This window comes from Vicia villosa, linkage group LG3, assembly GCF_029867415.1.
Source record: "Vicia villosa cultivar HV-30 ecotype Madison, WI linkage group LG3, Vvil1.0, whole genome shotgun sequence".
Classification (NCBI taxonomy): domain Eukaryota; kingdom Viridiplantae; phylum Streptophyta; class Magnoliopsida; order Fabales; family Fabaceae; genus Vicia; species Vicia villosa.
Genome location: NC_081182.1, coordinates 117027855 through 117043918, shown reverse-complemented (window position 1 = coordinate 117043918; position 16064 = coordinate 117027855). Strand labels below are relative to the sequence as shown.

Sequence of the window (16064 nt, the reverse complement as noted above, 5' to 3'; positions counted from 1 at the left end):
GTTAGAGAACAGACTCTTGAGGGCTGCCTAAGAGTGTATGGAGTTAGAGGGAAGGTTCAGGTACCATGTCATAGCGCCTTTTCTAAGGGTTGTAGGAAAGATGTGGCACTTGATGGATCTCCGGATCACATGGTAGTCCATGACAACTTCGATGTTAAGGATGTGCTCGTCTGGATCAGTAGTTCCATCATATGGATCCAGCAGAGGTGGTTTCTCCATTCACCTTGGCAGCCGAGCCTTTCTGATCTCTTCGGACAAAGGACTGCGAAGGCCATCCTTGTCACTTCGTATTGGCGAGGGGGAATACCCAACCCGAGGGCTGCGGTGGCGACGCTGGAGCAGGCTACGTGGCCGTTGCTTTTTCTCAAGAGTATTACTCCTCGGGATTGGAGAGCAACGCTCCTCACTGAGGGGAGTCCGCTCTCGCTTTTTCGTCGGCATTTTCCTCTCCAATTCAAAACCGCGATTTCGTGAGCGGGGGGATGGACTTGATGTTTCCTCCTGACCACGTTTGTGTGGCGATGTTGGAGATGGGTGTCTCCTCTCCGTGGTGAGAGAATGTTGGATCTCGATTGGTAGTTCTTCCGAGAAGGAGTTGCATACCTTAAGAGGGATCGAGGATGATGTCGTCTCTGCGGAGGAGAGTGTGATCGTTGTTTCCTTTCCAGCGTGATAATCCACTAGATTTGTTGGAACAAGAGGCGCTTGGTCCAGTTGATGGCTGCGAGCAGGGTCGCTATGGTCGGATCAACGTTTTCAGTTACGGGTATGTCCACGTGGGTGGAGTGATTGTCATTTTGTTGGTTAGTCATTTGCAAGGAAACCTGTGTCGAGGATGAGGCTGCTTCTCCATCCTTCTGGTCGCCTCTATGTTGATCATGTCCGTTGGCAGTGGGATTCTGGAACAGGTTTTCAAGGCCAAAGGGGTCACCGTTTGGGTGAGTGTTGTTGTTGTTGTTGCTTACCATGATGATCAGAGATTAAAAAGGAATGACTTTGATCTTTGTTGTTCGAAAAAGACGGGGAAGCAAATAATTCTCACAGACGCCGCCACTGATCATACCTGATCAGAATGGAACGTCAGGGTCTGCAACTGTGATCTTTAGTGAAATGGGGGGTGTACCTATAAGGTACTCCAATGCTAAAGTGAGAATATGAGCAAGGAGAGCAAGTACAAAGGTTAGGTATGAGAGTGAATAATATTGAATACCTGACCCTCTAGTGAAAGAGAGTATTAATAGCCCCTAGTGCTGGGCCAAGATTTCCTCTCTTGGGTTGGATTTGTGGGAGGCCCAGAAAGAAGAAACTGCTAGAATCCTACATTGTAGGGCTGATTCAACAAGTGACTCATGTCCTGGGTGAACCTCCCGTAGGTTTCGGAGAGAGGTTGACCGAATTTCACGTTGGTGGTTTGACCACGTGCCCTTTGCGCAACACGTAGGCAAAGACCGTAACGACCAACAAGGAGCGTGATGATGATTAGGCTTAGACGACAATTTGGGCTTGCTCGTCCATCGATTGGGTACTGGGCCTGCTCGGCCCAGATCAGAACAATGTTGATCACTTGGGTTAATGATTGAAAGAAAGTGAGAAGAGTCTCATATTTTGGGGGAGTCCTAAATATAAATACATTGGTAGAATTAAGAAGAGGGGAATTGAAGCGGCGACTCGTTTATCTAACATATTTTATACTAATTCTATTGAGAGTTGATTTCCTTCCTTGAGTTGGAAGCCTCTAGACGTAGGTGACGTTGATCCAAACCGAGTTAACAATCATTTGTGTTGCTTTTTGTTTTAAATCATAATTGCTGTCAAATTCTATCCATCCACATCATCAAGTTGTATTGTCCCAGACATTGTGTCCAATATTTATCTCCTTAAGAACAAAATTTCAATTTAGATATAATTTTTCACAAGTTTTGTGTCGGATTGAGTTATCTTTTTAACGGGCCGATGAAATACTGAAAGTCGACCAAGTAAAAACACAACTCACTAAGTGATCAATTTATAATTTTTTTGTCTGAATAATTAAATTTCAATACAACATTAACTTATTTTATTTTATTGTATTTTTTAATTTATTATATTCATGAATTTTAGTTTAATTATTAATTATTTATGAGTTTTGGTTAAGTACTTATTCGATCATCAAATGACATGTATTTTTTAATATTAATTTATTTTTATATAAATTATATTTAAGGATATCAACGCCAACCAAATTCTAAGAATATCGTGTTTATTTTAATTTTAAATCAATATTTATCATTTTACATTTATAATAATAATTAATAATGAATGCATCAATATTTAAAATATATTCAATAAAGATAATTTAACAAAAAATAATTCTCTTTTATGTTAAAGATAATTTAACAAAACATAATTTTCTTTTATGTAAAATGTTTAAATTAGTAATTAATTTTGAAATGAAATTAGGGATGAAAATAGGTCAGACTGATAACAAAGATTTACAGGCTAGTCTATATAGACTCAGGCTAAGGCACACATTTTTAAAAAAATCAGACCACATTTTTTTTTAAATAGAAAAAGTCTAACTTTTTTTATAAGTCTATTTAGTTAAAAAAATTAGGTCCCATGTTTAAAAAAAAAACTTTTATATTTATCAGGTTGACCTATTTAAATAATTTTGAATAAATATTTTATTATCATTATGTTATGTTTTATATTTTAAATTAAAATATATAAATAAAATTTTAGTTAGTCTCAATATAAATTTTAAGTCTCTTGGTCTTTTATCCTGTTAGTCTCATTATTTTAATTACCTATTTACATATCTAAAATAAATAGGTTTTTTTGTAGGCTAACAGCCTAACCAGATCAAAAATACCAGACTCCGACCTAAAAATAAAGTTTACGAGAGAAACTTAGATTTCAGATCTTTTGACCGACCAAATTAAAAGTTGGTGAAGCCTAGTTCAACCTATTTCTAACCCTAGATTTTCAATTTCATCCATAAAAAAGGGGAAAGTCAGATTAACTTTCCTTATTTTTAAGCCGTCTGATCTATCGAATGGTCTCAAATATGCAACGTCAGATTCACTATTTTTCTCCTCCAATTTTTTGAAGTGCAACTTTGTACACAAAATATAGCAGGCCTTAATTTGTTGCCGCTGCAGATTTGCCGCCCCCGAATCACTAACTTGTTTTTAATGTCGTGACACTGTTGTTCCGATCACTTGGGAGTATCTTTTCACTCCACTTCACTTTCGGTAAAATAAGAAAACCATATATCCTTGTTAGTGTCAATTGGTGCTGAGGTTTAGAGAAAACCCTAACAATCATAGTTTCGCGATTTTTCCGCAACGGAGGAAGATGGATATTGAGTTCTCAATGGCGTTTCCTCCTTATCGCCCATCTCACTTCCGTAGCAAAACTTATAGCACCCTTGTCCGTATTCTCTCCCACGTCTCTCCTTCCGCCGTTCCAACTCAATCCCTCAATATTCCTGGTGCGATTTTTCAGTTGATTATTTGTTTGGATTGTTATTGTTGTTGATGCTATAATGTTTCAATTTGATGATAGTTTCAATTTAATTGTTGCACTTCTCATATTTATTTACCACTTTTTTGTTCCTTTTTCAAGATAATGGCAAGGTTGGAATGGGGCAAGAAAACCAGGAACTGGAACCGGTTCGTTCTGATGTTATGGATCCCAAGGGTTCTATACCCTTGAAGGAAATGCATGATGTTCATGAGATCGGTGAGAGCGTTGGAGACAGGAGCAAGGATTTTAGAACCAATGAAATTGTCCTTGACGATGAAGACTCTTTGATGGGGATAGACGAACCATCCTCACAAACAAATGGTTTTCATTTGGAACAAATAATGGACGAATTGGAGCTTGTTGTGAAAGGGACTGAAGATCCTGTTTGCAATGATGGTTTAATCCCTTTGAACTGCGAGAAACAGAACAGTGGTAGTGAAGTTGATTTGATGGATTACCGAGTAGAGAATGTTGAGTTTCTGCATTGTGGTACAAACACGTCTGGAATTGTAAGTGAGGTACGAACAGATTTACCTGTGGAGCTTAATCAACTTGACTCAGAAGTCTTTCATGTGGTTGAGTCAACAAAGGGAAAAGCTTCTGATTCTGCAATCAGTACAACATGTATAAATCATGATAGTCAACAAAAGGAAACAGAATTGGTGAAACCGGTTTGTCCTGTAACGAGATCGCTTCCTACAATTCAAGAGAGTGAATTTGAGAAGGGAGAACAGTATGGTCATCAGGTTGATGAAGTAGCTCATAGTTCTATAGATCATGATAAGATTAATGAAGCATTGAATATGACAGAGGATGGTGGATTACTGGATTCAACAATTTTGGAAGATAAAAACAAAACACAAAATAATGAGAAACCAGAAAAGTTAATTTGTGCGACAGATGCTACAAATTCTTCCGATCTTCTGGTTGAAGGAGATCTAGAAGAGGGAGAAATTTCTGGAGATTTTGCAATGGATGGAGACACATTTGACGTGTCTTCTGCTGTTGCTACAATATCAGAACAGATGAAAGTGGATGAGATTCAGAAACCAGGGAATTCATTTGGAAACAAGGCACCTCCCTTCAATGCCGTACCAACATATTTAACCCCAAAGCAAGTCTTGCACAAAGGATTCATGGAAGAAACCACTATCAAAGATCATGGGAACTCGTTTGCTGTACAGGTATGGATTTCATCTGAGTATATATATAGAACTGATAGCATCTCTTTAATTTACTTACTTTACTTTATGTTTTGTACTCACCACCAGTGATGAATGGAATATATTCCATGATAGTCCCTCCTTTTGTTATTTTTAATGTATTGCCCAATGAGTCTGTGTGGGGGAATTTACTTAATATCGGAATATTGTTAAGAATTAGTTTATCATCAAAATAAGATTGTATTGGAAAGAGACGGTGTTGCTATTTGAAGAGTAAATAACAAATCTATGCATGTCTGCAACATATGACTCATCATTTGTTTGATAAACATTATTTTGTAGTTAGGTCTTTACATAGTTTTTGATTCACATTACTTTGCCAATTCTTTTCCTTATTCAAGTTTTCCAGAAAGTTTAATTCATGTTCGGAATTATGTTAAAAACTAGTTTATAGATGATCGTATCTCTCATATCTTTAGGCATCCTATGCAGAGTTCCATCATTTATTCGAACTATTTAATAATTTCAAAATTATTGATGCTGATATTTATTTGATTAATTATTGATCATTGACAGGAGGTAATTGATGTCGGTAGAAAGCGAAAATATGTTCCTGATTCAGAGGAGGAGGAAGATAAAAAGAAGGTATTCTTCTTTTTCTTTTTCTTTTTCTTCCGGTTTTCATTCTGAATACTGTGTTATTCTCCCTAACTTTTGATATCGATTCTCATGCTGAACTCAGCCATCTTTTATCTAACTTCAACCTCAGTTTATTATCTGTTACTAGTGAAGAATAGTACTGTTCTATTCATTCGATAAAATTTATTTTGAAGGAAAGTCTTCATATGGTTTTCACTTTGCATTTATTTTGCCATATTTCATTTTTTTGGATAAAATTAACTAAAGATCAGAATCATGTCAGAAATTATTTATGGTCAATCAAATATTTGGGCATCCTTTGCAGAGTTTCAAGATGCAAACAAAAAATGTTATAATTTTAAGGCAAGTGATGTTTATTTTTCTATAATTAATTATTAATCATTTGCAGGAGATGGTTGATGCCAGTAAAAGTAAACGCGGTCCTGGTTCTAAAGAGAAGAAAAATAAAAAGAAGGTATTATTTTAATATTATTGCTATTAATACTTCCTTTATGTTGTATTACTGCTCTTAACTTGTGAAAGGATTTTGAAGCCAGTTAATTTAACATCCTTTGAAGTCATTTCAACACCGGTTAATTAATAATCTGTTATTTATGAAGAATGATTCTTAATTCTATATGTTTTCAGATGACTGATGATTTCTTTATTTGATAAAATTTATTCTGTAGAAGAACTATCGAAAGAACAGAGCAGAAAAGAACAGAGAACAAGGTGTTAAAAGGTTGAAGCTGATTCCTGTACAGAAACCAAAAACCATCTCATATTGTCGCCATTATATCAAAGGAAGGTGCAATGAGGTTGGTATGAAGTCAATTATATTAAACGATGAATTATTTTTCACTTAATATTGTCGTCTTTATTCTAGTTTTAAATGTTGTTTATTGTTTTTCATTGTACCATTACACGTTGCATGGGATAATTCGTTATTTTAGTCCTGATGCTTCATCTAACTATTTGAATTTAGAGAAGGTAACTGATATCTTTGTTAATTCTAATGTAGAACCTGCATGAAGTTCATTTATATATGGGATTAGTGAGGCCGTGCCTTTAAATAACAAGATATTGTAATCTCATGCCAATATTTGTTTGTTATCTCAGAAGATTTCCATATTCATAACTTGAATTAAACACCTTGTAAATGTTCTTCATTTTCAGTTATATAATTTGACGTTTAAATTTATACAAACCCTGGGAATAAGTTTATTGTGGTTGTGTGAAAACTGAAAGGTAGCCCATCAAGATCATTATTGTAAGAGTAGTGTATTCTTGCAATTTGTGCAATGTCTCTTTGTTTGAGTGTGTTTATATATAAAATTTGTAAATATATATAATCTATTTATTGAAAATCGTCAAATAATTCTTACTTTTCTCTTGGTTTGACCAAAACATTTGACAGGGTGACAAATGCAAATTCTCTCATGATATTGTTCCTGAAACAAAGTCCAAGGTATTGGTCTTCTTTGAAATCTTACTCGATTAAACCGTTTAAACATGTTTATGGTCACTGCAAATATGCCACATTTTGATTTTAGTCTGTACGTTTTTGTTTTTCATCCTTGCAAATATTACCCCTTTTTACTTTTGTCCTTGATTTTTGTTTTAGTCCCTATAAAATATGTTGATGTTGAGATTAAGCTTTGTAATATGTGTGTAATATTCATTTTAGTATGAATTAGAGGGCCTTAAATCAAATACTCTACATATTAGACACTAATTTCACTTGGAGAAGCTAAATAGACTAAACATATTTCAACTTTCTTTTCATCATGTTGTGACAAAACCCAGAGAAATTTATAGAGCTCTGTATTGATTTTGACATTGCAGGCATGTGTTCACTTTGCTCGTCACTCTTGTATGAAAGGGGATGATTGCCCATTTGATCACCAACTCTCTAAGTATCCTTGTTCTAGTATGGTTTCTAATGGCTCTTGTACTAGAGGTGATGCTTGTTTGTTTTCACACCAGGTACGACATCCAATTCGATTTCAATTGTTGTGTAGTTATTCTTACTTACTTGGACTAAAATGAGCTCTTTCTGATTTAGGTACCGATCAACCAATGTATACCTACGCCTACAAATGCTTGCAAACCAGAGTCAAAGACTCCTCTTCCATCGGGAAATACAAATTTCAGTACGCCACTGAATAATCATGGCTCTAGTTCTGTCCAACAAAACCACTCGACCAATTCTAAGGGAACAGACACTCCGCAGAGAAAGCCTACCTCCGCACCCAAAGGAATTAGATTCATAAATGTTGCTAACTTATCATCTAGTACGCCAAAACAAGACACGACAACACCAAACAAGGGAAGTCTTGTCCACAATGGGACATGTGCAGATAAAGGTCAAAATACTGCAGAAGTTACTAAGAAATTTTCAGCTGTCACGCCCAAGGGAATTAACTTTCTTTCATTCGGAAAAGGTTCTGTTTGCAGCTTTAAAAGTTCTATTCAATCTACTGCACAGAATTTACCGCAAGCTGCCCTATTCTCACATAATGAAATTTCAGACAAAAATCAATCTATAGTAGAACGAATGAAATCAAAGTTTCTAGAGAAAGATTCAACTGATGATTCTGTGAGGGATCACAGCCATTGTAAATCAGTTCAAGTGGTTAAAAAGGCGTCTGACAATTCTCAGACTTCAAATGTGACCTCAGCCACACTTCTTGCCCGTCCGTTTGTTTCACATCAGTCTTCAGGAAGCCTTGTTTCTGGATATCAAAAACATGCATCAAACTTAAGCCAAAGGGCAGTCTTATCAACTTTAGCTTTTGCAGCGGAGCATGAATCAGGTATTAAGATGAAATGCCCCACTGTTGATTCACCTGTATGATCAGGAAAATAAGTAAAACAATTGCAGCTCAAAGTTTGAAAAGAATGTCATTGGTAAAATTGGTTTTGGTCCATGAGGCTCTTCGTGATTTGAATCAAGGCACTTCTCAGCTTTATTGGATGATAGATCAGAACGGGGTTTGTTTAGTTTGCAATGTTTCTATTTCTCTTGCGGTATGATTGCAGGTATAGCAGCACTTACTATCAATGTCGATTATTTCTCATTCAACATTTGAAGTGTAACAGACTTATAGACCAAATGAACAATTTACATTTCACCTTTGCAGAATGTATTTATTGACCGTAATTAGAATTTTCATGCATTCAACAGGATTATAGATTGCTTATACTTACATCCTTTGTTAAATTGTCATGTAGAGCATTTTTATTTAATATTACTGTTTCAGTTTCAATAGTCCTTCGAGCATTGATGTTTATAACTCGGTAATTTAACTTGACTTAGCTTGTTACATCTCAACTTTGTTGCGGACATTGTAGGTAACGCGCTCATGCGGCTTATGACGACAAACTTGCCAACGTGCCATATCCGCAACTTTCTTGCTTCTGGATGTGACTTGAATTTTGAAGTGGCTAATTGATTTTAAATTTTGTTTCTTTGATTCACATACCTATCAAACTTTGTCTTGTTGTGTTTCCTCTACAGGTAACTTTGAGCAAATTGGTTGTCTTATAAGATTTTGCATGAAAAGCTGCTTAAACCAGTTGTTTGATTTTTGTTTCTTATAATTCTGCAGGTGTATGTATATTTTGTATTTAACAGTGCTAGAAACTTTTGATTTCAGAATATTTTCTGGAAGAAATTCTGATAAAAACATTGGAGCAATATACGGTTGAATGATCTGTCATTAACTTCATCACCTTCATGTAAATTGTGATTTTGATTATTTCAACTTCGTAAGTCTAAAAAAATAAGCAATATAAACGTGAGTTGGATTCTATGCAAATTAGACTACACAATATGCATATAAGAGAAGATTTAGAATCTAAATACTACTTTAGTTAAGCTCTTTCTTATCGGACTTGGATCTTCTTTTTTATTTTTTTATCCTTTCTTTTCCTAACTTTTTATTTCTCTTGATTTTACTTTCATTTATTATTATTATTAGAGTGAGAGAGATTTTTTTCCCTCCTTTCTTATCCTAACTTTCTCTCTTAACCTTATTCTCATTTATTATCAGATAGAAAGAAAGAGATTAAGAGTATGTCTAAATTGATAGAAATGGACTTGGATCATCTCCTTCAATTTTTTCTCATTCTCTTTCCATCCTCTCTATCTCTCTCTTAATTTCACTCTCACTCATTATTAAAAAAACAAAATATAATATATATATATATATAGAGAGAGAATGAAATTAAGAGAGATAGAGAAGATGGAGAGGGAAGGAGAGAAAATTGAAGGAGAGGATCCAAAGTGGATAGAAATGGATGAAATGGATTGAAATGATATTATGTTTTATTTTTTGGCTTTATTAAAAATGAATGGTTTTATTAAAAATAAATGGAATGAAATGAAATGTGATGTAATTCACTTCATCTAATAGTGTTATATTAAATAGTATTATATTAGTTTATTTTTCGTTCCACTTAAATTGAAGTATATCCAAAAGAAATAAAATAATTTAGTAACACAACCTCTAAATTTTCTGTTTCATCTCATTAATCATAGTAAAGATTGTCTAAATAAATAGTAAAAATAAAATAAAAAAGGTATGATGCTCTCTATCTAATTTCAATCAGTGAAACGAAATATTAATCCCGCTCAACTGTAAAATATTCAAATAATAAAATAAAATATATTTATTTTCATTCTATTTCATTCCGTGATAAAATATTTAAATAATAAAATAAAATTTGTTTTATTTTATTTCGTTTTATTATGTTCCGATCTACTCTCCATTAATTTTTAAATTGTCCAACATGAAAAGAAATGAAAAAAGATTTAGCCTCTATTTTGCAACAGAAATGATTAAAAGGAAACATGAAAAATGAAAAAAAAAACAAACAAAAAAGTATGACAAGACAAAACTAAGAAAAAGTCAGAGAGTTATGTCGATAAAAAAATTAGGGTGAAGATCCATTTTAATTCCTCACAAAAACTGCAGAAGTCAGATTAGTCCCTGAGAAAAAAAGTCTTTGTTAAATCCCTCGTAAAATTTAACTGAGCTATGTTAGTCCCTATACTAATATTTTTTTTAAACTGTTTTTTTTTATTAATTTTGAACCGTGACATAATTGCCAATGAAGATCCATTTTAGTCCCTTACAAAAAAGAGAGTTCAAATTAATCCCTAAGAAAAAAAAAAGTCTCTATTTAATCTCTTACAAAATTTAACAGAGCCATGTTAGTCCCTTTTTAAATATTTTTTCAAACGATTTTTTCCTATTTTTAAACCTGACTAAACTTGACAAGATAAACATGCTTTCAGAAATTGAGTACGGGTCAGAGGTTAAGTTCTACATGGTCTTCAGAGTCTGAGTTTCCACCAGAAGCTGGGTTACCTAGTCGTGAGATATCAGAATTATCATTCAAAATTTGAGTCATCAGATTCTGATCTTTCATAATCTGAGTCTCAAGCTTCTCTTCATATATTCCAATCAAAATTATAGTCCGATAAATTCTTTGACTAATGATCATGCACACTTGAACACACCTTAGTATACCAAATTGTTCATTAAATACTTTTTTTATCATCAAAACCTAAGGAATATGGTATAAACCAATTCTCTTCAAACATATCATGTGTATTATTTTCGCCACAAATATTATTTACAAAAGTAAGAAATTATCTTAAATCACTCCAGTAGCAGAACTAAACCTTCCTAAAAGATCATTAACGAATGAAACAATAACAATACCTAATACACAAGAATACATAACAAGAAAAATCGTAGTCACCACCCATAATCCTGATAATAAACCCGACAAAAAAAGAAAAGAACAACGTGGTATCGCGATGATTTATCTGCAATCCTTTCACAAATAATTTCAAATCAACAGTCATAAAATAGGAGTCCGGTCACAGTTTAAAAATAGGAAAAAATCGTTTGGAAAAGAAAATTAAAAGAGAGACTAGCATGACTCAGTTTAATGTTGTAAGGGATTAAATATGAAATTTTTTTCTCAGGAACTAATTTAGACTCTTTCTTTTTTGTGAGGGACTAAAATGAGTCTTCACAGTCCAGTCACGGTTCAAAAATAAGAAAAAAAAATCAATTTAAAAGAAATATTAGTAGAAAGATTAACATGACTCAGTTAAATTTTGTAAGGAATTTAATAGGAATTTTTTCCGCAACGACTAATTTGACCTTTAAATTTTTTATGAGAGATTTCAGACCCTCACTAAAAAAATTAAATTAATATGGTCTAAGTATTAACTTTCATTTAATAAAAAATTGTTAAATAAATATTTATATACATTGCATCTTATATCTACTATAAATATCATGAGATGAAAATAATTGAAATTAAAAATATATAATTATTTATTTTAATAAATATTAAACTAAAAATAAAAAAATAAAAAATAAAATACAAGGATAAAAAATTCTTGAAATATTTTTTATAATAAGCAATAGTAGGTAAGCTGACCATTGGATATATATACTCCATTTGATCTTATCAAATATTTAGTCAAAGGATATATATACTCCATTTGATCTTATCAAATATTTATTTAATAATTAACATATTTAGTTTATTTTTAAAGTAAAATATATTAATTATACAATAAATTTATAAATAAAATATTTTATTTACAATAGTGACTAGATGGATATAGACACTAATCCAAGACAGAGAGTGGTGAGTGTGCAAAGTTGTCTGTTTAGGTTGCATGAAGTGCTCCATTTCAACAACTCCACGTGTATATCACTAGCTTCCACCTTCAAACACATCCACATTTTTTACCCTCTCTCTCAAAAGCACCTCAAAGAAGAGATAGAGAGAGAGAAGCATTGATTAATTAAGCAAAACACTAGCACAATACTATGGCCGGTTGTAGCAAATTCCTCACTCTTGTTCACTCTTCTTCAAGATCTTCTTTTCTCAAACCCTCTACACCATTCCTCTACAACACCATCAAGGTATTATCATTATTTTGTTTATTATCTTGTTTTTTAAATTTTATTTAATTGCTTAATTTTAATTTTAAGTATATGAATGATCCTAGTGGAAAATTGAATTGGAGAAAACAAATGTTGGATTTTGAATTTTAGTATGTACTTGGTTGAAATTGAAGTGTTAGATTTGTTAGGTGTTTTAAAGGAAAAGCTTATTAATTAATTAATTTTATGTAGTTAATGAAGGATTGTTGTACATGATCCTATTGTGTGAAGTTGAAAATTAAAAAAGTTGAAAAGTGGATCAAATTATTCATGAATCAAAACCCACCAAGAAAGTGAATTTTTTTTTTCATATTTGAAATCTCCACTCAAATAAATGGGTTTGTTAAAAAGTGAAAAAAAGAAGTGATTATTACTTTTTTTTGGTCAAGTAATTTAGAAGCTGAAATTTTACAGTTCTAAAAGTGAAAAAACTAAATGGGATGTCGTGGGTTCGAACTCTGACCTGCAGGGATGTTCCTGCTCATGATTTGTGAGTTTGAAATTATTTATGAATTATAGTGTGATTTATTTAATTATTGAATGAATTATGAATAGAATTATGGGCAAGAAGTCAAGGAAAAACAAAGCCATTTGATAAAAGAGAGGGCATCATCCACAGCTGAAGAGTTCTTGAGAGTGGCAGAGGAAAGAGCAAATGAAACACCAAAAGTGAAAAGTCAAACTGTTGATAAAGCATTTGAAGCTGCTGAAGAAGCTACTAAGAGTAACACAAACACTGAGAATGTTAAGAATAAGTACAAGGAGCATTAACATTAGGAATTTCCTATGTTTACTTCAATTATGAGATTGTTGTTTTCTTAAGCTAGAATAAGGGATTTCCAAAAAGTTTCTTTGCAAGTATTATGAAATTGTTGGTTTGTAAGTTTGAACTCAATCTCCATTTTTTTTAATATTGATGGGGATTTCATGAATCTTATTTATTCATGTGTTGATTGAACTTTTTTAATTATTAATTTTAAAAAAATAATAGGACATTGTCTATGTACTAAGTCTTATATGTGTGTTTTCCTTTTCTATGTTTATTTTGGGAAACAAATATTCTTTTTATGATAATAGAGAAAACCTAAATTTAGAGACATGGATGAAGAATCTAAATTTTAACCTTATAGTACTTGAGGGACCTAGAGAGGTCCTAGTGCATTATTATATATTGATGATGGATTGTGATTTTAGGTACTATATTATTGTTTGGTTGGTTATGTGTTGTACTATCACTTGTGATTGTAGGGCAATCTTGTCCAAATAAAGCAATATAATACAACAGCGGAAATTGCGCCTTGCATTCAATGCTAGAAACTTTTCATTTTGGTTTTAACTTTTCTTTTTCTAACTTATATTGTCTATTTTAGATCTTTTGTTAGACAATATTGTAGAATGGGTATGATATTTTTATGTATATGACATTATTTAGGTGAGATAATAAAATATATTTTCTTCTTCAATGAAAGGTTTTGAGATCAAATGAAGGTGAAAATGTTTTAAAGAAGTGTTTGTTGTTCATTTGTTCCGAAAGATGTTTCAAAGAAGAGTAGCAATGTGAAAATGTTTTAAAAAAAGTGTTTTGCCGTTTATTGTAGCTTTTATTTGTTCGAGAAATGTTTTAAAGAAGAGTTTTTCGTCTATTGTAATCTTCGGAGAGATTAGTATATTCTCATTAGCTTTTATTTGTTCGAGAGATGTTTTAAACAAGAGTTTTTTTGGTCTATTGTAGTCTTCCGAGAGAGATTAATATATTCATTGTAATTTTTATTTGTTTGAGAGATCTCTTAAAAAAAAGTTTTTTTGTCTATTGTAGTTTTTCGAAAAATTAGTATTTGTATTGAGCGCGTATAGGATATTAAAATATTATGTTTTGAAAATGTATCTTAGAAGGAAAAAAATTGTTACCTTAAATGATTCTTCAATTTGAGTTTATCTAAAATTTAAGGTTCATCAATTTGGGTTTGTCTATAATTGACTTTATTGTATAGTAGAGTTCATAGGATTAGAAACTTTGTGTTTGTGGTCACAAAAGGCTTGAATTAATTTCCAACTCAATTTTTTCTTGTTAGAAATTTATAAAGTCAGCAATTTAAAAATATCCCTTTCTTTTATTTGTCTTCAAGTGGATTTTCAAGTTGCTTTTTTATCTTTTCTTTTACTTCTAAAAGATTATTAGAAAAACTTCATATATAAATATAATCTTAAACTGTTTTGTCCCTATTGTGACATTTTTAAATTTGATTTGAAAAATAAAAATATATATTTTTAGTCATAGTAGTGATTGAAGGCTAAGCAATTTCTGTTTTTATCTAGTTAGAATTTCGTAATGTTAGCTAGTTACTGGTTAGATCACAAATGTGTCTTATCCAAATTAGTAAGAGTTTCTTTTATTGTGAAAGAAGTGACAAAGGGGGCTCACAACATTGATGTTATGTTAATTCTTATCCAATTCCTTTGTGGTTGGAAGTTATCACACCCACTTTCAAATTGATTCAAAAGAAAGCAACTAGGTCCCCATCACATATTCATCACCACAAAAAAGTTATTCAGTGGGCCAATTAACTTATTTCATCAATAAAACAAATCATGTTATTCCCACTTTATTTTTCTATACATGTGATCATACAAATATAGAAAAAGAAATTCTGCAGAGCATGTAAGAGCATCTAAGGGTGTGTTTGGATTGCGGACAAAATTGTTCTAGCAGAATTGAGTTTGATAGAATTGATTTTATCAGAATTGAGTTTGATAAAATTGATTTTATCAGAATTGATTTATATTTGGATATATTTATGTAAAAGTGAGTTGAACAATAAATTTCAGTGTAAAAATCATCCAGAATCAATTCTGGAGGCAGAAGCTACAAATTCTAGCTTCAAGTAGAATCAATTCTGGAAACAGAATTAATTCTACGTTTGCCTAACAAAACATCTTAAAATCACCCAAAATCAATTATACCTTTCTAGAATTATTTTTTTCGTACTTCCAAAAGCCAAACCAAATATGCACTAAGTTATTCCCTCCGTCCCATAACGAATGATTCAGTTGACCAAATAAACAGATTTAACATAAAATTTGTATGATATTTTCTCAAGGTTAAATGTTTGGAGTTGGAGGCAAGATTAGTGTTAGACATTTGATCTTCAATCATCTCATTGGTAAGAAACTTTCAATAAATTTTGTGTTTTTGTTTGGATCATTAATAGAAAATTCAAATTGAAAGCATTTATCAACTTGGGGAAAAACAATTAGTTACGGCAACCTCTAATTGGAAGTTAATGAAATACTTATCTTGTTCTTATCGAACTATTATCCTGTTGTATTCAAATGGGCCCACATATTTGATGCATTTGTCAAAATCATTCAAAGACCTTGCAATTTGTCGGTATAGCATATTTTTAAAAGAGAAAAGTTAATTGCATATATGGTCATTGTAGGTGTTGGTGTGGTTCTCTGGAGGCAGCATGTTATGTGAGTTATTTATGAGTAAATTTTGGGACTTTTAACATATACATTTTTTATGGTTATAACCAATTTGTTTTGTTTTTTAGAGAAACTTGAACTTTATTATAAGATGGAAACTCCTAAAAAGTCATTTTGGGTATAGATACATAGCTATTTAGAAAATCCTTTATTCAAATCCCCAATTTTATATAGTTAGAAGCTTGCATGTTTGGCCATTAAATGGGCTTCCCTATTACCACTTATAGGCCCATAAATTAATCTACCTTTCTCAAACATGTTACTCTTGGATGATTTTTTTTCTTTTCAT

General features: G+C 32.1%; 2 protein-coding genes across 5 annotated transcripts; both read left to right on the top strand.

Moving 5' to 3' along the window:
* Positions 1-3051: 3051 nt before the first annotated feature.
* On the top strand, positions 3052-9252 carry LOC131662386 (zinc finger CCCH domain-containing protein 65). Of its 4 annotated transcripts, none has more exons than XM_058932157.1 (10): positions 3052-3472; positions 3607-4691; positions 5247-5315; positions 5719-5784; positions 6002-6127; positions 6727-6777; positions 7155-7295; positions 7375-8351; positions 8664-8829; positions 8921-9252. In XM_058932157.1, the coding sequence occupies exons 1-8, from the start codon at positions 3337-3339 to the stop codon at positions 8164-8166; spliced, it is 2466 nt and encodes an 821-aa protein (XP_058788140.1). In that variant the 5' UTR covers positions 3052-3336; the 3' UTR covers positions 8167-8351; positions 8664-8829; positions 8921-9252. The 4 variants fall into 4 exon arrangements, with proteins under 4 accessions (XP_058788140.1, XP_058788141.1, XP_058788138.1 ...); XM_058932158.1 differs by having other exon boundaries at positions 5999-6127; positions 7375-8140; positions 8921-9250; XM_058932155.1 differs by having other exon boundaries at positions 3054-3472; positions 5999-6127; positions 8921-9247.
* A 2781-nt stretch (positions 9253-12033) lies between these two features.
* On the top strand, positions 12034-13247 carry LOC131656578 (uncharacterized). Its single transcript, XM_058926268.1, has 2 exons — positions 12034-12268; positions 12845-13247. Exons 1-2 carry the CDS (start codon positions 12173-12175, stop codon positions 13058-13060), a joined length of 312 nt encoding a protein of 103 aa, XP_058782251.1. The 5' UTR covers positions 12034-12172; the 3' UTR covers positions 13061-13247.
* Positions 13248-16064: the final 2817 nt, after the last annotated feature.